This window comes from Girardinichthys multiradiatus, chromosome 9 (assembly GCF_021462225.1).
Source record: "Girardinichthys multiradiatus isolate DD_20200921_A chromosome 9, DD_fGirMul_XY1, whole genome shotgun sequence".
Lineage (NCBI taxonomy): Eukaryota > Metazoa > Chordata > Actinopteri > Cyprinodontiformes > Goodeidae > Girardinichthys > Girardinichthys multiradiatus.
This window is the reverse complement of record NC_061802.1, coordinates 48,003,693-48,025,281: the sequence shown is the minus strand read 5'-3', so window position 1 is coordinate 48,025,281 and position 21,589 is coordinate 48,003,693. Positions and strand designations below refer to the sequence as shown.

Genomic DNA, 21,589 nt, shown 5'->3' with positions numbered 1-21,589 from the left:
GGCGGCTGACGGGTACCGTGAGGCCAAGCGTGCTGCGGCCCGGGCTGTGGCAGAGGCAAAAACTCGGGCCTGGGAGGAGTTTGGTGAGGCCATGGAGAAGGACTACCGGTTGGCCTCGAAGCGATTCTGGCAAACCGTCCGGCGCCTCAGGAGGGGGAAGCAGTGCTTCGCCAACACTGTTTATAGTGGGGGCGGGAGACTGCTGACCTCGACTGAGGACATTATCGGGCGGTGGAAGGAGTACTTCGAGGATCTCCTCAATCCTGCCATCACGCATTCCGTGGTGGAAACAGAGGCTGAGGACTCAGGGTTGGACTCTTTCATCACCCAGGCTGAAGTCACCGAGGTGGTTAAAAAGCTCCGCGGTGGCAAGGCTTCGGGGGTGGATGAGTACCTCAAGTCTCTGGATGTTGTCTGGATGCTGTTATGGTTGACACGCCTCTTCAACATTGCGTGGTGGTCGAGGACAGTGCCTCTGGACTGGCAGACTGGGGAGGGTGTGTTCCAACTACAGGGGGATCACACTCCTCAGCCTCCCTGGTAAGGCCTACGTCAGGGTATTGGAGAGGAGAGTCCGACCGATAGTCGAACCTCGGCTTCAGGAGGAGCAGTGTGGTTTTCGTCCAGGCCGTGGAACACTGGACCAGCTCTATACCCTCTACGGGGTGCTCGAGGGTTCATGGAAGTTTGCCCAACCGGTTCACATGTGTTTTGTGGACCTGGAGAAGGCATTCGACTGTGTCCCTCGTGATGCCCTGTGGGGGGTGCTCCAGGAGTATGGAATCAGGGGCCCTTTATTAGGGGCCATCCGGTCCCTGTACGAGCGGAGCAGGAGTTTGGTCCGCATTGCCGGCACTAAGTCGGACCTGTTCCCGGTGCATGTTGGACTCCGGCAGGGCTGCCCTTTGTCACCAGTCCTGTTCATAACTTTTATGGACAGGATTTCTAGACGCAGCCAAGGGCCGGAGGGGGTCTGGTTTGGGGACCAGTGGATTTCGTCTCTTTTATTTGCGGATGACGTGGTCCTGCTGGCCCCCTCTAGCCAAGACCTACAGCATGCGCTGTGGCGGTTCGCAGCCGAGTGTGAAGCGGCTGGGATGAGGATCAGCTCCTCCAAGTCCGAGGCCATGGTACTCGACCGGAAAAGGGTGGCTTGTCCTCTTCAGGTTGGAGGGGAGTTCCTGCCTCAAGTGGAGGAGTTTAAGTATCTCGGGGTCTTGTTCACGAGTGAGGGAAGAATGGAGCGGGAGATCGACAGACGGATCGGTGCGGCTGCCGCAGTAATGGGGGCGCTGTGCCGGTCCATTGTGGTGAAGAGAGAGCTGAGCCGAAAAGCAAAGCTCTCAATTTACCGGTCGGTCTACGTTCCTACCCTCACTTATGACCATGAACTTTGGGTCATGACCAAAAGAACGAGATCCCGGATACAAGCGGCTGAAATGAGCTTCCTCCGTAGGGTGGCCGGGCACTCCCTTAGAGATAGGGTGAGGAGCTCGGCCATCCGGGAGAGGCTTGGAGTAGAGCCGCTGCTCCTCCACATCGTGAGGAGCCAGTTGAGGTGGCTTGGGCATCTATACCGGATGCCTCCTGGACGCCTTCCTCGGGAGGTGTTCCAGGCACGTCCCACCGGGAGGAGGCCCAGGGGACGGCCCAGGACACACTGGAGGGACTATGTCTCTCGGCTGGCCTGGGAACGCCTTGGGCTCCCCCTGGAGGAACTGGAGGAGGTGTCTGGAGAGAGGGATGTCTGGGCGTCTCTGCTGAGCCTGCTGCCCCCGCGACCCGGTCCCGGATAAGCGGAAGACGACGAGTACGAGTACGAGTACGTTGTTCTGTGTCGAAATATCTATACAGAGATTAATGTTAAGCACAAACAATAAAAATAATAAATTTTTAATTTTGTCTTCTATATTTAGTAGTTTTTCCTTAAAACAAAATCTAACTGTGGGGCACCTGCATCTCAGTGGGAGATGTAGTCACTTGGGAATTTAGTATGATTCCAGCTCTCTATAGCCACAAGTTGAACTGTCCTTAAGCAAGGTACTGAACCCCAGGTTGCCAAAGAATCTACATATTGGTGTATTGGTGGGTGTGCACTGATGGGTGAATGTGACTTGAGGTGTTAAGTGTTTTGAGTGGTCAATTATGACTAGAAAAGCATTACAAGTTCAGTCTATTTAACCATTTAACTGTACAGAACACTCTAATCCGTGTTAAATACATAGGGGGAAAGTAAAAGTAAAAATGAATTAAATAGAAAATGTAAAACTGCAATATAACTGCCACAGAGGGTAGCTCCCCGTAGCAGTCCTTCAGCAGAGCTCGCACAGGCAGGACCTCAGGCCAGCTGGGTGACGGTATGTAGAAAGCATAATCACCTTGGTAATGTTCCTTCAGTGCGCAAGTTTGCCTTCTTAATGTCGGACTCCGTAATATTCTCTCGTCCGCTCCCTGATCTGACCAGTGACAACATGTTAGGTGGTGTCTAGGTATCTAGGTGGTGTCCTGAAAACGATGTGGGCTAGACTGATAATTGGAGAGTATTTAGGGGAAAACCTGGTCTGATCCGGAGAAATGCCATTCATGCCACGGAGCACATCTTGAATCTGGCCCCATTTATTAGTTCCCCAAAACTCTGACAACCCAGGATTCAGACCAGGAAGCAGGCTCATAGTTTAACACTCCTCTCTTCAGCTTTTGTACTGTTACCCACCCATAACCCTATTAAGAAAGTGTCTTGTCCACGGCCAAAATTTAATGGATTAAAAAATAATCTAAAAAAATAAACCATGAAAATTACTTATGAAAATAAACACAACTCAGACTGACAAGAAAAAGAAAACATTTAAATGTGGCTTACTGAACATATCTCTCTCTTCAAAGACTTTGTTAATGATTTGATTTACAGATACAGATTACGTCATTATTGTGGGGGATTTCAACATTCATGCTGACAATGAAAGTGATATCCTGAATATAGCCTTTAATGCTATCTTAGATTCAATTAGCTTTGCTCAAATGATTAGCAAACCTACCCACCTTTGTCTACATTCTCTGGACCTTGTGCTGACATATGGCATTAAGTGTAAAGAAATGATATTCCCTCACAACCCTGCCTTGTCTGATCATTTTGTAATACCTCTGAGTTTAATTTAACTGCGTTCTCCACACCTGAAAAAAAATTTCATTATAGAGCATCATTATTAGACAATGTTGTAACGACCTTTAAATAATCTGTGCCATTTCTTAATTTCATCATTATCATAGAAAAATACAAGGAAGGGCAGTAATTTTTTTTCGTCCCCACAAATTGATTCTATTGTTCATTCCTCTCTACGTGGTGCATTAGACAATGTAGCCCCCCTGCAGAAGAAGCTTATTATTCACAGGAGACTGGCTGGTTGGTTTAATTCAGAACTGCATATGTTAAAGCACAATGCTAGAAAATTGGAGAGAAAGAGGCGCTCTACACTCATAGCGAGCTCTAGATAATCTAGAAAAATAGTCTACTGTTGTATAAAAAGACACTTCGTCAAGCTAGAAAAACTTATTTCTCATCATTAATAGAAGAGAATAAGAAAAATCCTAGGATTCATTTTTAGTAGTTGCTAAACTTATACAGAGTCATAGCTCCGTTGAGCCATCCATTCCCTTAGCTCTCAGCAGTAATGACTAATTGAGTCTTTTTAACTACAATTTATTCTTTTAAAAATAAATTCAGTGGCATAATCGTAAACATGATTATTTCATTCTCGGACAGCCTTGGAGGTAACTGTAGAACCTGATCTGTGTTTGGACTGCTTTGATCCAGTGGAGCTTCCTGAGCTATCAAAAATATTAGCTTCATCTAAACCTTGAACTTGTATGTTAGATCCAATCCCAACCAAATTACCGTAAATTACGGACTACAGAGCGCACCTGATTAAAAGCCGCATGCTCTAATTTTAGAAAGAAACCAATTTTGTACTTGTACAAGCCGCACCGGATTTTAAGCCGCGGGTGTCCCACTTTGTAATATGAGATATTTACACAGAAAGATATTACACGTGGGGATTTTTAACTTTTAATTTAATCCGTATGGTAATATAAACAAATGCATATTGCAAATGCTTTTTTTTTTAACAGTGGCTGTAACATGGCTACCTTTAAATATACGTACGTTACCAGTAACACATAAATGACGTTGCTAATGCTTTTTTACTGAACAGTGGACAAACAACATTCCAATATCTCCTAACTGATATACACTGCAGCCTACCAGGTCAAAAGTCATTGATCGCCTACGTCATTTTCTTTCTGCGCACTGAAACCATCAAAGTCCTGTTCTTCAGTGTCCGAATTAAACAGCCTCAGGATCTCGTCACTCACTTCAGCCTCTTTGTTGTCGCTGTCACTTGAGCGCACCCGGTCCCCTTAACCACGCAGCATTCCGGCCTTTCGATACCTGTTGGTGATTTTCCATGTTGATGAGGGTGAATTTAAACGTCTGATTTACAATACCGGTAACTGAATTGTGAAAGTGCTCTTGATTTATTGCACAAGTTCTTTGGACCTCTTTGAACTACTCATCAATTTGATTGGTCTACTGTTACCAGGCAAAATGTTTTTGGCGGCATGAAAAAAAGCATGCATTAGCCGCACCGTTGTATAGGCCACAGTATTCATAGTGGAGAAAAAAAGTAGCGGCTTATAATCCGAAATTTACGGTATTTAAGGAAATGTTGCCTTAGATTACCAACCCTATTCTAGATTTGCTGATGATACTCAGCTTTATTTATCCATAAATCCTGATAAGTCCAACCAGTTAGACTACATGCATGTCTTGAAGACATAAAAACTTGAATTACTTTAATTTTCTGCTTCTAAATTCAGACAAGAAAGAAGTTGTTGTTAATTGGGTCTTTAAAAGAAAACTGCTTAGTCATTGTGGATGGCATTAAATTGACCTTCGGTAATAAAGTAAAAAACCTTGGTGTTATTTTCGATCAGGACATGTCATTTTAATCAGACATTAAACAAGTTTCTAGGATTTCCTTCTTTCACCTCCGGAATATTGCCAACATTAGAAAAATCCCGTCCAGGAGTGACGCTGAAAAACTAGTCCATGTATTTGTTACTTCAAGGCTGGACTATTGTAATTCTTTACTATCAGGATGTCCAAAAAATGCAGTTGAAAGCGTTCAGCTAATCCAAAATGCTACAGCACGAGTTCTGATGATCATATGATGATCATAATGAGATCATATTTCCCCTTTTTAGCTTCCCTTCATTGGCTCCCTTTTAAATCCAGAATAGAATTGAAAATTTTTCTCCTCACAAATAAAGCCCTTAATGATCTAGCTCCATCATACATCAGAGATCTGATTGTTCCATATATTCCTAACAGAGCACTTCCGTTCTCAGACTGCAGGTTTACTGGTGGTTCCTAGAGTCTCTAGAAGTATAATGGGAGGCAGATCCTTTAGTTATCAGGCTCCTCTCCTGTGGAACCAGCTCCCAGTTTTAGTCTGTGAGGCAGACACCCTGTCTACTTTTAAGGCTAGGCTTAAAACTTTCCTTTTTGATAAATCTTATTGTTAGAGTGGCTCAGATTATCCTGAGATATCTCTGTAGTTATCCAGTTAGAGCTTTGACTGCTGGAGAACATAAAGACCACTTTCACTCCCTCTGCAACATTCTCATACTACATATTTGCTGTCATTTTTTGCTTTTAACTTTATGTTTATCTCTTTTTTTTTTCCTTCCTAGAGGCTACATCTGACCTGTCTCTGTTTTGCTGTGACATCTTCCTGGAGGGTTGCTGCTGCCAACAGATCCACTTAGCCCTGCCTTTCAGTGTTTACCCTGTCTCTCCTAAACATAGATACTGGCTGAGCTTCTACTGTGACTAACTGTATGTGCTCTCTTTCATCCTATAGATTTGAAAACTGGCTCAGAGTTCATCTGCTTAGCTGTCTTTCTCTCCTAGATGAAGCCTCTGAAGAAGCTAGAGCTAATAATGTTTCACTTTTCTTTCCTATTGAAAGTACTCCTAGATCAGTGTTTCTGTGTTCTTTTTCTGTCTCTGCTCTGTTCTTTCAAACCCCGTCGGTCGTGGCAGATGGCCACTAACACTGGGTCTGGTTCTGCTGGAGGTTTCTTCCTGTTAAAAGGGAGTTTTTCCTCTCCACTGTCGCTACAAGCATGCTCAGTATGAGGGATTGCTGCAAAGTCAATGCAAGCGACTGTCCACTGTCTCTACATGCTCATCCAGGAGGACTGAATGCTGTAAGTCAATGCAATCAGCAGGGTTTCCTTTGATAGAAAAGATGTTTTAACCAATTTGAATAAAATGAACATGACTGCACTGTCTGATAGTTAAGATTAATTGGATTGTATGAACCTGAATTGAAATTGATTGAACTGACTTTGTAAAGTGCCATGAGATAACATGTGTTGTGAATTGGCGCTATATAAATAAAACTGAATAAAATACTTTTTGTAACAAATGTAAGAAGATCCTCCAAGATTCCACAGGTTGTATTACACGTGAGACTAGTGATGCACAGGGAAACATCAGGAAAACATCAGTGAATCAAGCCTGGGACTTACAGTTCAGCACTCTGACAAACATGCTTGCATTTGAATAATAGTCCACCCACACAGCACACCTGCAGCAGTGATTTCCATAAGGCAGCATTCATTTAGCAGCCATCAATTATTAACTGCGAACTGTTAGCTAGTTTTCTGCTGAGGAAACAGCCATTGTCTGATTTTGAGCCAGAAATCTGACCTACCTGATGTTCAACATGATTACAAGCACATGACATGGTAATCCATAAGTAACCTGTCAGCACCCTCGGAGCATTATGGTAAACTTCCTTCATGATGCAATATAACTCTGGAAATAATGATTCAAATGCTTCAGACGTTATGATAACATGAATTCGGTAAAAAAAAAAAAAAAAACTTCCACATCTGTGTGTGCAAAAGAGCAGAGACATGAGTATTTACCCAGTAGGCTATCCTGACACCCACAGAGAGGTTTAAGGAGGCTGCTTTATTCCCTGAGCTCTATCATGGAAGGCAGGGAGGCGCCTCCCACCATCATAAGAACGATGGATGCTGTGAGGAGGACCTGGATAATGTAACCAGCCCAGCTTCAGCTCTAAATGCACTGGAGACTCCCTTCAGCTGCTGCTAGCATCATGTAGGAGAAGCAGGCAGAGCTCCATTCCTGCAATTCTAACCGACAGGTGCCACAGCAGCATCGCCCAGCCATCCCGCTGGATAAAAGCCCAGAACCAACAGCAGCCACCCTGCTTGCAGCAGCAAAGCGGGCCCGAATTAACACATTCGATCATTTTTCTTATTTGATGACGAGAAGCGATGGCTTGTAGAAGCAATTCAGAAGATACAGTCAGTGTGCTCGGAGACTGCCGCGAGCCGCGGTGCTGTGATGGCCAAGTCTTTGATCAGCGCGCGCAGTCACACTCACCTCTCTGCCATTTTCCCGCCGGCTCCTAAAATTCCTCAGCAAAAAAGGCCCTCCATATTGCTGAAATTGCGGTACCCGCAGTCACCGAATCACTTCTCCCAGACTAGTGTCAGGGCAACGGCGGTAACTACGCAACATCCATCTGTTACTTTCAAAGTAAAAGCCTCTTTAATTAAACATCTCCAAAGCCCCGACACCAGTTTGTTATAGAATTAAAAATAATTTTTTTTTGGCATATTTGATTAAAATTCAGGGCTGCACGGTGGTGACGTTGGTAGCACTGTTATACAGCCTTGCAGCAAGAAGGTCCTGGGTTCGATTCCCGGCCTGGGGTCTTTCTGCATGGAGTTTGCATGTTCTCCCCGCGCATGCGTGGGTTCTCACCGGGTACTCCGGCTTCCTCCCACAGTCCAAAGACATGCCTGTTAGGTTAATTGGTCTCTTTAAATTGCCCTTAGGTGTATGAATGAGTGTGTGCTTGGTTGTTTGTGTGTTGCCCTGCGATGGACTGGCGACCTGTCCAGGGTGTACCCTGCCTCTTGCCCATAGACTGCTGGAGATAGGCACCAGCTCCCCCGCGACCCACTATGGAATAAGCGGCAGAAAATGACTGACTGATTAAAATTCAGTTAACTTCTGATTTTTCTCTTTAATCAGAAAAAACGTAGGTAAAACTAATAAAACTAACAGTTTAACTTAAAAATTTCAATTAATATTTTAAAGAAACACTTTTACCTTAACTGAACTATATTTCTTTCATGAATTCATGGACAAAAATCCGATTTCATATTTGGCGGGGGACAATATTGGAAATTTCTGAGTGTAATTCCTAAGTGGGACATGGGGGAAAAAATCTCTTCCTCTCGCTTTCCTGCTTGTTTGCGACTTTCTTTGTAGGATTGAGCACCCAGCATGTTAAATAATGTTATTAAATGTAATAATAATAGTTATAGCATTGTTCTTTACTGACCTGATTGGCTGACAATTGGACACACATACATGCACAGGGGATATTGTTATTAGCATACACCTACTGCAAAAAAACAAACAAAACAAAAACAAAACTAATATGCATAGTTAAAATATATATATATATATTTTCCCAAAGATGCAGAACAATGTTTTATATCAGTTTTTTTAATAATCAAAAAAGAAAAATCTTTGACTTAAAAAGAAATTAGATATCTGTCAAACTGAACATCTGAATCTTGTAATAACTAGCCTACAAAAAAAAAAAAAAGTAAATTAAAAGTACTTATGTACATTAAAAAGAATCTGAATATTTCTCTAGGAACAAATCTAAAATGTCAGTAAAATATCTGACGTTAATATCCTGACAGATGTTTTTGAAAAATCTGTCCCCTTATATAGTTCCTCCCCTCTTTTCCCTTGTCTGTTTTCCTCTCAGTCCTACATGAGCTCTCTCTTTTTTCCCCTGTCTTCCTCTTTTTCTGTCATATTGATAATCAGATGACGCTAGTGTGAGCACAATTCACAGAGGCAGAATATGGGTTTAACAAATTGATTGAAATGATATGGTGGTTTGTCCAGGTTCCGGTTTCAGCAGATCGGTGCACTGAGGAAGAGAGAGAAGTGAATACGGATGGTTGGAGGTTGTGAGCTACTGGTTTGAACAGCTAAGATCTCTTTCTTGGAAGTTGAGGTGGATTCTCGCGGAGAAGGTGAGTAGTGTCACAGAGGCTGAGGTCGACAAGTAAGATTGTTTGTGAGTGTTGGCTTTGACTGGTTCTCTCTGATGTGAGGTGAAAGGGAGTTGGAGGGTGGACAGGAACAGTTTATGGGTACAAAAAAAAACAGGTAAGACACAGTGAGGAAAACAAGAACCACATGGCTTAGACTGCTGGTCTGATTACCACTTATGAGAGTTAACAATCTGACAATCTTCAGGGTTCCTGCAGCTTAAGAACTCTCACTTGATTGCTCTTGATGATCCACAGCTGTGTGAAAGCACCTGCTTTTTGTTGGAAAAGGTGAGAGAGAAAAAGCACACAACACAACAGTAACCTGTGATCAGCTCTGTAACCCGACACTTTCTCCTCCTTACTGTCTTCCTTCCACTCGATCCTCACTCAAAATTAATTGCAATTTACACACCCAGAATAAACCAGATAATTTGTCATCTTAATTTTTAAACGTGTTAATTGTGATTAACTTTAGTTAACATGTTTTGTTAACACACACACCACAGAGGTCACGTCTTAGATCTAGTTTTAACCCATGGTTAATCAGTTCACATCTCTTCAATCTCAGATGCTGGCCTCTCAGATCCTTAATGTTTCTGTTTTACTGTTGATGATTTTAAAATCAAGAAAATCCCGGAAAGAACTGTTTGGAAAATCCAATCTTAACTCTAAAGTGGCTCATAACTTTATTGGTGTTTAAAATGATATTGCTGCAGAAATTTCACCTTCTTTATGTGACTCTCATTTGAAATAACTTTACCAGTAAAAATAATTCTGCCACTCACTCTGTAGCTACGATTAAACTTAAAATAATAAATACAAAATGTAGACTTCCCTGGAGAAATGATAGGACCAAAAAATTGTCAAAGATCAGAAAGAAAATCATATTAGGATCATGTTATCATTTAAATTACAGGGGTTGGACAATGAAACTGAAACACCTGTAATTTTAGTGTGGGAGGTTTCATGGCTAAATTGGACCAGCCTGGTAGCCAGTCTTCATTGATTGCACATTGTGTGATACCCTCCAAGGTAGAAACATTGTGGAATAATTTAATATGTTCTTTTATTAATGAAGAAGGTCCTGATTTTAGTTGGGCTGTAGTTGCAATTCCCTTAGTTCACCAGCAGACGGAGTTGCTCCCAGAAGTGTGTGCTGGGTGGGGCGGTTGCTGGGAGCTCAGAGCAGAGCCTGACTGCCGACAGACCGCATCTAACGTGTCATCTGTGCTTTTTCCTGCAAAACACAGGGTATTAATCTGGCTAAAACGCAGATCTCTTTTGAGGCCTGTAATATAATTTTGGTGGCCCGTATCAGGTACCCACTCACATCTCCACCAATGATTCTCACCACTCCAAGGCTGATCAGATGGTTTCCCTGAAAGACTTACCATTCCTGCAGTGGAGGGAGTTTAAAGTACATGGGGGTCAAATTGGGGACAACACCTCTGACATCAGTATTCATGGACTGTGCAGGCAGATGGATGAGGGGCTGCAGGCCAAGCACACAGAGTGAGAAATCATCCAAGGTGTACTTCGTATCATCAAACCAGGACAATTTAAGGATATGCTGATCAGCAAAGATGATCTGACTGCCAGAGAACTAAAGAGCCTGCTACGATCACACTTGAGTGAAAAGAGTGGGAGTGAGTTATTTCAGGAGTTGATGGGCACAAAGCAACATGAACATGAGACCTCCCAACAGTTTCTTTACAGGTTGATTGGACTGAAACAGAAGGTAATTTTTGCTTCCAAATAAGATAACCTGGACATTGAATATGAGCCACGAACAATTCAGAATGTATTTCTGCGCACTATTCACCAGGGCCTGCTCCCAAAGTACAGTGATATTTGAAGTGAACTTAAACCACTGCTGCCTGACTATACTGTTTCAGATGAGGCTCTAATAAGAAGAGTTAACAAAGTGTCAAGTGAGGAGGGTGAGCGACAAAGAAGACTGGGACATTTTGCTCATCAAAAGCTAACTCATGCTCACACTGCCCAACTTGAGACTGAAAGAGACGTTGAGAAAAATGACTGGAAAGGAAAATGCAAATATAAAGTCATAGAAGAACTAAGTGAGAAGGTGGAAAATCTAACAAAAGTGGTGGAGTGTCTTACAGCTAAACAGACACTGGAGCCACCTCGCCAATGTATGTACCCAAAGCATAAATCCAGGAACACAATAAGACAACCAAGTTGCCCCAACTGTATTGAGAGAGGTGCCAACTCTTGCAATCACTGCTTCACCTGTGGTGAGACAGGTCATCGGGCAGTTGGATGTCTTATGAAAGGACAGAGAAAAAACAGTTATCAGTTCTCTGCTAATGCACCCTCATTCAGTGAACGCAGGCAGCCATGCACAAACCCATCAAACAGGCACACAGAAGAACTTGCCCATGTTAAGAGTAACTTGGTGAGTCCATCGCTGCAAAACAGAGAGATTGACACAGGAGACAGAGTTGCTCAGCTGGTAGGAAAGAAATGTAAAATCAAGTGTTACATTCACAGTTATGCAGTGGACTGTTTGCTTGACACAAGTGCCCAAATGAGTCTTTTAGACCATCACTGGGTAAAAACATTTCTCCCTGATCACAAAATTCGACCTCTGTCTGAACTAGTCAGAGGTAGAGCCCTCAGTGTGCTAGCTGTGAATGGGGAGCTGCTGCCTTACGATGGCTATGTGGGTGTGATGGTTAGCCTCCCAGAGAACTGTGATCCCAACTTAACAGTACAGGTACCATTCTTAGTGAGTCGGGTGCCATTGGACTGTCCCCTCATTGGGTTCAATGTTATTGAACAGCTGATATTGGAGCCAGAAGAGAACCCAAATCTCATACCTACTATAGAAACCTCCTCCGTCGGGCAATGGACCTCCAGGACGATAAAGTCACTGCACTGGTTAATTTTATACAGACCAGACTCACCAATGAAAATGCAGACTGCCAAAGGTTGCTAAAAGTGGGACTACAGAAGGTGGTAATTCCAGCTGGCCAGATTAAACATGTCAAATGCAAAGTGCCCCCTTCACTTGACGTATCCAGCCAACTCGTGCTATTTGAACCGAATGAAAACAACCCCATATTACAACAGCTAGATGTGGGAAGTAGTCTTTTGGCTGTCTGTGAATCAAAATCCCCATTTGTTCAGATCCCAGTTGCTAACCACAATAGACATGATGTGACCCTGATCCATAAAACAGCATTGGGTACCATTGAAACAGTGATAGGTGTCATACAGACTGACACACCAAACCACCATGAACTAAATGAGCCATCACTTGCACACCAGAACAATAGTCAAACAGTGAAGTTTGAATGGGAACCTCCAGTTGATGTCACTCACCTGACGGAGGATCAACAGAAGGTTGTTAAGAAAATGTTGAAGGAAGAATCAGGAGCATTTGCACAAGATAAAAATGACTTGGGGTGCATCCCGAGCTTAGAGATGACAATTAAACTCAAAGATGATACCCCAATCCAAAGCTCATACTCCTCCATTCCAAAGCCTCTCTATAAAGAGGTTAAGGAGTACATCAAAGATCTCCTGGCAAGAGGATGGATCGTGAAGTCACATTCTCCTTAATCTGCACCCATAGTCTGTGTCAGAAAGAAGGACGGATCTCTTAGATTGTGCATTGATTATCGTCTCCTTAACCAACGCACAGTCCCTGACCGTCACCCCTTGCCTCAAATACAAGATATCATAGATACTTTGGGAGGTTACAGCTGGTTCTCCATACTCGACCAGGGGAAAGCTTACCACCAGGGGTTTATAGCCGAGGGATCGCGTCATCTTACTGCTTTCATCACCCCATGGGGCCTCTACAAATGGGTGCGGATTCCATTCGGGCTGACCAATGCCCCTGCCTCGTTTCTGTGCAGTATGGAAGAAATGTTGTTACCCCTTTGGGACGAGTGTTGCATCCCTTATTTAGACAATATTTTATGTTACGCCAAGACATTTGAGGATCACATCGAAGGACTGAGAAAGGTCCTAGGAGCACTGCAGAGACATGGAGTTAAACTCCGTCCCACCAAATGTGACCTGTTCAAGCGAGAGGTGAAATATGTGGGTCGTTTAGGCTCTGCTGAGGGAGTACGCATTGACCCAAAAGATCTCGAGGCAGTGTATGCCCTGAAAAATGAGACACCTGCTACAGTTGGTGATGTGCGGAGAATTGCTGGCTTCCTGAGTTACTTTCGCTCATATATCCAAGATTTTTCGAGGATAGCGAAACCCATTTATGAGCTCTTACAACCCAGGAAAAGTAAAGAGGAGTATTGCAAGGTGCAGCCTGGTAGGCAAAAACAAAACTGGGCACAGTTACCTTCCAAAACACCTGTCATTTGGACTGACGAGCACCACGATGTCTTGTGTAAGATCATAGATATGCTGGCAAATCCCCCCATTCTGGCCTACCCTGACTTTGAGCTCCCTTTTGTGCTTCATACGGATGCCTCAGATAAAGGGCTGGGTGCTGTCCTCTATCAAAGACAAAATGGAAAAGTCAGAGTGATAGGCTATGGCACGAGGACACTCACACCTGCCGAGAAGAACTATTGACTCCACTCAGGCAAGTTGGAGTTTCTCGCACTTAAGTGGGCAGTCTGTGAGAAATTCCGGGATTATTTGTTTTATGCCCCATCATTTACCATCTATACAGACAACAATCCATTAACATATGTCATGACTACTGCTAAGTTAAATGCCGTTGGCTACAGGTGAGTGGGAGAATTGTTGGACTTCAGGTTTGACATTCGCTACAGACCTGGCAAAGTGAATATGGATGCAGACACATTATCTAGACGTCCCTTGGACATTGACAGATATGTGGCTGGATGCACCAAGGAGCTCTCTAGAGAAACTGTTGTTGCTGTATGGGAGGGCTGTGGAGCAGGTCAGCGTGAGGATGTTGCATGGGTTGCTGCCTTGATGCTAGCACAAGGTGAACGACTTGAATCAGATGGTGGCCACCTTATTCAGTCCATTGATGTGGCCGAACTACAGAAGGCTCAGAGAACAGATCCTGTCATTGGTGACTGTTAGGGTTTGAAAACGTTTGTATTGTTTATCACTCATGTCTGCTCTAAGTGTCTTTCCCTCCTTACATGTCACAGAAAAGGGAGATGGGGAGAGGAATGAGTTATGCTTTTATCAGCAACATCTAGGGACTGGTACCAAGTCCTCACTCCCTCTCTCTGTTTAAAATCAAGACCCCCCCCCACCCTGAATGTTTGTTGAACTGTGTGTGAACCAGCATGTATAAATAAAGAGAGAAGGGTGCCAACATTTTGTAGTTTGTACTGCAGAGCTACCCTTGTAAGTAAATTGACTGTATCGTTCTTGCCTCTGAGTTGACAAAATAATACCTAACATTAACCTGGTCCTTCGAGCCGGATATTATAAGAACTAAACTGATCTTATTTTTCTTTGCAGTGACTGGCAGATCTCCGGGAACAGCCTGACGTCGAGTTAAGCGCTGCCGCACAGCCGCACCTACACTGTAAACCCGGATAAGTAGAATCTACTTTAAAAAATCAAGGTAACTCGTTGCCTTAAAAAGGTTAAGTAATGAGGCATTAGTTGTATGAGTGAAGTGAACTACGTTCAATGAACTTGAGCCCCTATTGGAATGGAATAGAATATTTAAGTTGCTTTTACTTGTAACCAAGTTATAGTAACTGAAGATATCTAGTTTAAACAGTAATTTTCCACCAGTTAATTTAACTCAGCTTGATAAGCAGGAATTACTTCATTCCAGTTCAACTAAATTGTATATTCTACTTGACCAAACTTAACTTTTTTAGTTCTTGAAACTCAAAAAAAATTTTTCAATTAATAGAGCTGTGCAAAATACATACAACTGCAACATTTTACTGATTAATTGTTATTATTGAACATTTTCTTTTTAGCATCAAAAGAAACAGTCATGGCCCAATAGGCTTTTAGTGAGCATATTCTGATCTGTAAAAAAAAAATGTGTCTAATGTATTGGCACACAAAGCTCACTCACTTCCAATCATTACAACATCGTACTGTGCCTCTTCAAATTTGGCAGAGATACAGGTAAGATAAACCAAAGCCCTACTGAAAACTGGCATTTTAACGTTTCGAAATAACAAATTTGTCTACGAAGAAAACAAAAAAGGGGTTGAGACTGAAAAAGGAGAGAACAGGAGGGTAAAAAACAACAGAGAGCAGATAACAGCCATACTCTCCCCTCCGCCTCTACCCCACACCATCATCTTGGCATTTGTGAAGTTAACAAAAACTGTTTTTTCAGGATAACAAAAAGTGAATGATACAGAATAATGTTGAAAAATAAAACTAACAGTAGATGCCCCATCTAGAGCCCACACTCCCACCTCTACCTTCCCTCCTCGTGACACCCCCTTGCTTTCTCTATCCCACACATATTGTTTTTCAGTCGTTCCCTCTCTCCTTACATCTATACATTCACTTCTATCAAACGTTTAATTAACAAATGGCCAGATTTATTATTTCCTTTTTCTTCGTTTACGGCCAATCGAAAATAAATAATTTTACTGCCAATTGATTAAAAAAAAACCTCACATGTAAAAACTTGTGGAGAAGAGATCCTGGATCTTACATTGCAAGCTGATTCTTAAGTGTTTGAAGTTTAGGTTTCAGATCTGTCTTACCCAATTTCAGAAGTACCTGTTGAAAAAAATCAAAACTGTTCTTCATGTACTTCGGGTAGTTGAGATGGAGTGCATAGGTAAGTCCAAAGACAATGTACATGGCCTGCGGAAGGCTCTCAGCATCCATCACAATTTTTCCCTCCAAGATGATTCCCACCGAGGATGCGTTGTGGTGAAGGGACTGCTTTTGTGGAGTGATGTATTCCTGTTCATGGTAGAGGATCCCCACAGGGACATCATTGTATAAACCCTCATCATCAACGTCCTGAAAAAAGGAACAGTGCATGACCATGTCAACATCTTGTTATAAACAGCCTTTATAGGTACACAGCTCACAGTCTGCCCTGTCCATTGTCCACCTACTGCCTTGTTCAGAAATTACTACAGAAAATCAGTCAGGACAGGTGCAAAGAGAATTTATTTAGAAACAACAAAACATTTTTTTTAAATAAACACCTTAAAATTATATGTATGGGAGGGATAGAGATGGAGAGAGAGGAAGGCAGGTTAAGAACAGGGGAGATAGAAAAAGCAGGTGGTGAGAGGAGAAGGGAGAAGAGGTAGTAAACGGGGGGAAGGGAAAATAAGGGAGAGAAAAATCAAAGTTGCTTACAACGCAGGCCTTGAAGAAGGTGGAAGGATCATCGCCGAGAATTACAGGAAGCCCCCTGAGGACAAGGCATCTGATTTCTGTCACATTCAAAGTCTGGTAGATTGAGGGAGAAGAGAGGACATCACAAAATTAAAATAAGGTTTATATGTTACCCTGAAAGCTATGAGCACACATCCATCTATCATCTATAGCACTACTCTATTAAAATTGGGGGTGGGGGGCTTCTAAGACTTAAATATAGAGGTGCAAATTAACAAACCTTCGTTTGTTGCATCAGGTCAGCCAACACCTGCCCTGTGAGGCCCCTCTTTGTCTTGAAGATTTCCATGAGCCTGGGACTATGATGGGCAAGGGCCTCGTAGAACTCCTGTTTCAGACTCTTACCAATCACCCTGCTGAACTCCAGACACACCTGAAACATGCAAAAGAAAAAGAAAAAACATGTTCATGTTCAAATGAGCTGACATCATAATGTGATCTCTTGATGCAACAACTCCAACTCCAATATTACACTTTAATACAAGTTTGATGAGCCCCTCTGGTGACATTGGGATTATCTTGTAAATGCGTGGCCACAAGTTGGTATTGTAATCATTTCCATGCAGACTGTTGATCATTGCTTAAGCCAACAAACATGAACATGTCATTGTAATTCAATTCTATATATGAAATTAATTCCAAGTTGTCCATACTTCTTGGCTAAACCAACAATCATCGGTGTGCACAGAAATGAAAACAATAATAATTCATAGCCATGCAGTAAATTTTAAAAATCCAATGTCACCAGTGGGGCCCTGTAGACACAGTATGTGAGACAAGTCTACAGGTCTACCTGTTGTTCAGTAAAGAGAGCAGGCCAGCGTTCACATATCTGTGTGATGGCAGGCTTGTCCTTTACAACTTCACTCCTTCGAAGAGCAAATGTCAGATCCATCTTCTGCTTGATGAGGGCTCCATTTGGGGTTTTCTTTTTCATTTTATCCACCATGGTCTGTCGAGCATCTTCAAGGGTGGAGTCATCCTGTCCATCTGGATAATCTGGTAAGTAATTGATTTCTCCTCTTTTTGGCTTTTTGATTCTCTTGTTAGGTGGGTCTCCACACGGAGAGTGCTTTCCATGTTTACCACCATTCACTGTGACGTCACAGTGACCCAGCCTACGCATTTCTGTTCGGTAATTTCCCATCTTGAACTTCAAGCTGTTTTTCCAACCGCTCCAGCCAGACGCTGATCCTTGTTCTTTGAGACATGGGTGTATTCGCACCAGTGCTGAGGCAACAGCTTCAAATTCTGAATTTGTTGGGTATGCTTTCAAGGCATACATGGTCTCGGCAACCCTTTCAAGAATGTCATGTTTGAGCTCCTTTTATGGAATGAGGTGTGTTCCATCCCTGAGATGAAGCAGATTCGCTTGACGCAGCCTATATTCCACATCGACAGAAAATTTAGGTATATACATATCAACTTCCTCTGGCCACTGGCGCAGTCTTTCCTGAGAGGAGTTGGAGAGGATGTCTGTGTCTGCCTGGCTGGGTGTCGCTTAGTTCTTCACTTGATGTTGACTGTGGGACGTGCACCTCCACAAGAGAAAGCACTGGGATAATTTTTAGGGTAGGTCGCTCAGGCAGCTTTGATAGCTCTGTTAAATTGCACAGTTCGTTGTCAAAGTTGGGATCTTTAAACTGTAAGCTGAAGTTGTAGTTTAATTGAAGAACATCTTTAAGTGACCTAATCAAAAGGTCGACTGTATCAGGCTTTGTTGTCAGCTCCACCTTCCGTATGTCTGCTTCAGTGATGATAACTCTTACAAGCATTCTCTGTTGCACTGCCATCTGATGATAAAGAGAGATATTGTTCAGCACAGAATAAAACGTTTGAGAGTTACCATTAGTTTTCCACCTATTCTGTATACTGACAGGGGGAAAACATCATTAAGCTCTGACAATGGAACCACACACAGAGGCGTGGTTATATCGGAGTAGCAAACTTCGTATGATCTAAGGTGCTCGTGGTACCATGCACTCATTACTCTGCAGACAAACAATATTTCTGTATGAATTGCAACTATCTTTGTGATCTGCCAAAATTCAGGGAGACCTGAGCAGGATCCAGAAGAGACTACCATATCTGCCTTGTATGTAACTCCATCCACACAAATGGACGACACTACAAGAACTGCTGCTGGCTTTTGGATTTTCTGACTTAGTATCTTCTCAACATTCTCAGGAAAAGATGAGACAGAGACAGTAGTGACCTTTTCCATCTCGATTGAAGGTTAGAAAAAATAACATAAGTCCAAATGATAGCTGACTGCTATCTGGTGTTTCACAGCAAGTGTAAGGGCTACATTCCTGTAGTTCTGAGCATCACGGATAACCTTTTTAAAAAATTTGTGCTTGCCCTCAAAGTGCATAGTCCAGACATCACACAGTGGACCAAATGCCTTAATGAGCAAAGGGTAGTGTTCAATGTAGTGGTGTTTTGGTCGTAATCTAAACTCTGGGAAAGTAGACTGCAGTAATTCTCTGTGCTCGGCTATCTTGCACTCCAGGAAGTACAGTGTCTCTTCAGTAAACTTGGGAGCAACTACTAACTCCTCAATATCTTTGACAAGCATGAGAACTTCCCATGCCTTTTCCCCTGGAGGAATACACTCACCAACGAAAAATGGTAGAAGCCTAATTAGGCACCAGTTCTCATGCGCATTTCCTCCGATTGTGCGTTTTGTGGAAAAGCCCTTCGTAATAGGCTGTGGTCTATCAGTTTTGTCAGTAAAGGTGTATGTAAAGGACCTGATAGCCTGATTCAGTGTTCCTAGACTAAAATATCCCTTGGAAATCAGATATGAAAGGTACAAAGACAACTCCATGGGGACTATGCCCTCCAGAAGATCATGCATGATGTCAGGAGGGTAACCTTTAACAACATGAAAGTGCTCCAATTTTGCAGTAAAAGGGCACTCTTTTTTCACACCATATGTTCTACCGAGTTCTGGGTCTTCCATAACTTCCTGCACTTGTCTGTCATGCCTGTCTTTGTCTCTGTGTTCAAAGGCACCAGAGCGGACCTCTTGTTCTTGAGTTTCACTTCTATTTGCCATACAGAATCTGCAGAATTTATCAACAGAAAAGCTCTCATAGAATCCTGCCACTGCATGAACACTTAGGTTGTCAGCAGCTACATACAAAACAGTTCCTTTCACACTTGCACCCAAGGCCTCTATGTAAACATCATCCTTTTCTAGTGACATAAGATCATGTATAAGTGGGTCCAGGACTTTAGCATAACCAAATTCTTTTACAGTGGTTGTGTTGCATATAAGAGCAAGTTGAATAGAGTTGAGTGATGCTCTATATTTTGCTGGCATATTGGCAATTACCCAGTAGACAGCACACATCTTATGCTTCTTCTTCGATGTTCCTAACGGATTGGCAACTTCAAAGTCATCAATATACAGCCCAATGGCAATTGTGAACTCATCAATAGTAAGAATACAATTTTCTCTGAAGTATGCACCATCTATATGAGATTTATATTCATTTGGAACATGTATCTCTTCAGACATTGCTTTGTCGAACACATCTGTCCTGCTCAGCAACTTCTGCAGCATTTGCTGTATAGGAACATATACAACTGATTTCTTATCTTTGTCAACTACATACTCTACAGGCATCACCATTGGAAATTCTTTAGACACATAGGATGCTCTCTTTTTGGTTGTTGCTAAGGAGCCATCTTTGCCGCAAAATGTTGTCATAACATTGGTCTCAGAAACAGCAGTGCTCACTTGTTTCACAACTGACTCATCTATCTCAGAATCATACTTCTTGAGAATCATCTTCACCTTGTGATGCAGAAGTGGCTCTGACAAATAATGTATATCACAAAGCTGTTTGATAACTTCTTGTACAGAGCACTCAGGTACATGGAGGATAGTCTGCATCTTCAAAAAAAGTGCAGCTAAGTTGTGCTCAAGCTGCTTTTTTAAATCCTGAAGATCTATCTCACAAGTTTCTTCAGTGGCATCATCTATTTCCCCCATGTGTTCAATTAGCATTTGCTCATTTGGGAAACCACACTCTCTATTTTTATCACGTATTTTAACAATAACTATTTCTTTTTTGAACATCTTCAAGTTGTCCTCTCTATGTGCTTTACTTTTATGTGCATTGAAAGTTGAATACACACTGCTCTCAAATATACAGCCTGCATAAGGACACTGAACCTTTTGGTTAACTTTCAAGTGTCTGCATCGGAGGTGGCTGAAAAATTCAGCTTCAGAGCAGGGCTCAGTGAACTCACACAATTGACAGCAGAATTTTACAGCTTCATATTGTTGTCCTGGTTGTTCCTCAATAGTTTTAGAGTGAACACGCGATATGTGTGCTTTAAGGCTTTTTAAGGACTTGAATGTACACAGACAGTCCTGATGCAAACAAGGGAATGGTACTGTCCTTGTGTAGCTTCCATGTTTTAGGCGGTAGTGTTTAAATAGCTGCACCCTCTTCCCACAAATAAAACCACAATATTTACACTTCCACTCCATTTTTCTGGTTAAAATTACGTGAACTAAGTAAAATTGCAGTTAGCTAACAGTGTAAAGCTTCTGAAGATAAGTAGTTGAAATTGCCTTTCCAACTGAACAGGTTAGCTGACAAGCTAACATTAGCTAAGTAGCAAAACAGTGAAGAGTTCCAACTTACCGTTTTGAGGCTGAATTTGGTTCTTTCACTCAGTGCTTCAAATGTCCGTCGAGTGACTTGTTTGTTAAAACTTCACTTGCCGAAAATATCAAAACCGTTGAATTCTTTGTCTCTGTTCTGTCCCTAAAACCTTCAGAGCTCCTCAATGCCAGCTCCTCCCGCTCCACTCGCTCAAAACCGGTCTAAACTGGATTTTTCGCGGGCAAAACTTGATGATATTGAGTTGTTTGAGCTCAAACACATAATTATAATAAGCTACGCCATCAAAAAGTGCAGTTTACTCAGAAATATTAATTAATATAAAGAAATTACAGATATTTAAGTAATACTAACTCAATGTGTTTAAGTACAAACAATTGATTGTACTTAAAAACATAATTACACTAAAAAAGGACATAAAAAATTCAGCTTAATCAAAATAAACAAGT

At 42.4% G+C, this 21,589-nt stretch overlaps 2 protein-coding genes across 3 annotated transcripts in view; both read right to left on the bottom strand.

Moving 5' to 3' along the window:
* Nucleotides 1-7,558, bottom strand: part of arhgap39 (Rho GTPase activating protein 39) — a 120,927-nt gene extending 113,369 nt beyond the window's left edge. Inside the window, exon 1 of one of the 2 annotated variants that reach the window (XM_047374907.1) lies at nucleotides 7,478-7,558. In XM_047374907.1, coding sequence (XP_047230863.1) covers nucleotides 7,478-7,488 — 11 coding nt within the window. In that variant the 5' untranslated portion in view covers nucleotides 7,489-7,558. The remainder of the gene's footprint in view (nucleotides 1-7,477) is intronic. The other variant, XM_047374908.1, reaches the window with a different exon arrangement.
* Nucleotides 7,559-15,060: 7,502 nt separating this feature from the next.
* Nucleotides 15,061-21,306, bottom strand: LOC124874319. Its single transcript, XM_047375644.1, has 6 exons — nucleotides 21,162-21,306; nucleotides 18,125-18,290; nucleotides 17,291-17,458; nucleotides 16,718-16,870; nucleotides 16,459-16,551; nucleotides 15,061-16,110 (listed from the first exon to the last, which is right to left on the bottom strand). Exons 3-6 carry the CDS (start codon nucleotides 17,444-17,446, stop codon nucleotides 15,790-15,792), a joined length of 723 nt encoding a protein of 240 aa, XP_047231600.1. The 5' UTR covers nucleotides 17,447-17,458; nucleotides 18,125-18,290; nucleotides 21,162-21,306; the 3' UTR covers nucleotides 15,061-15,789.
* Nucleotides 21,307-21,589: the final 283 nt, after the last annotated feature.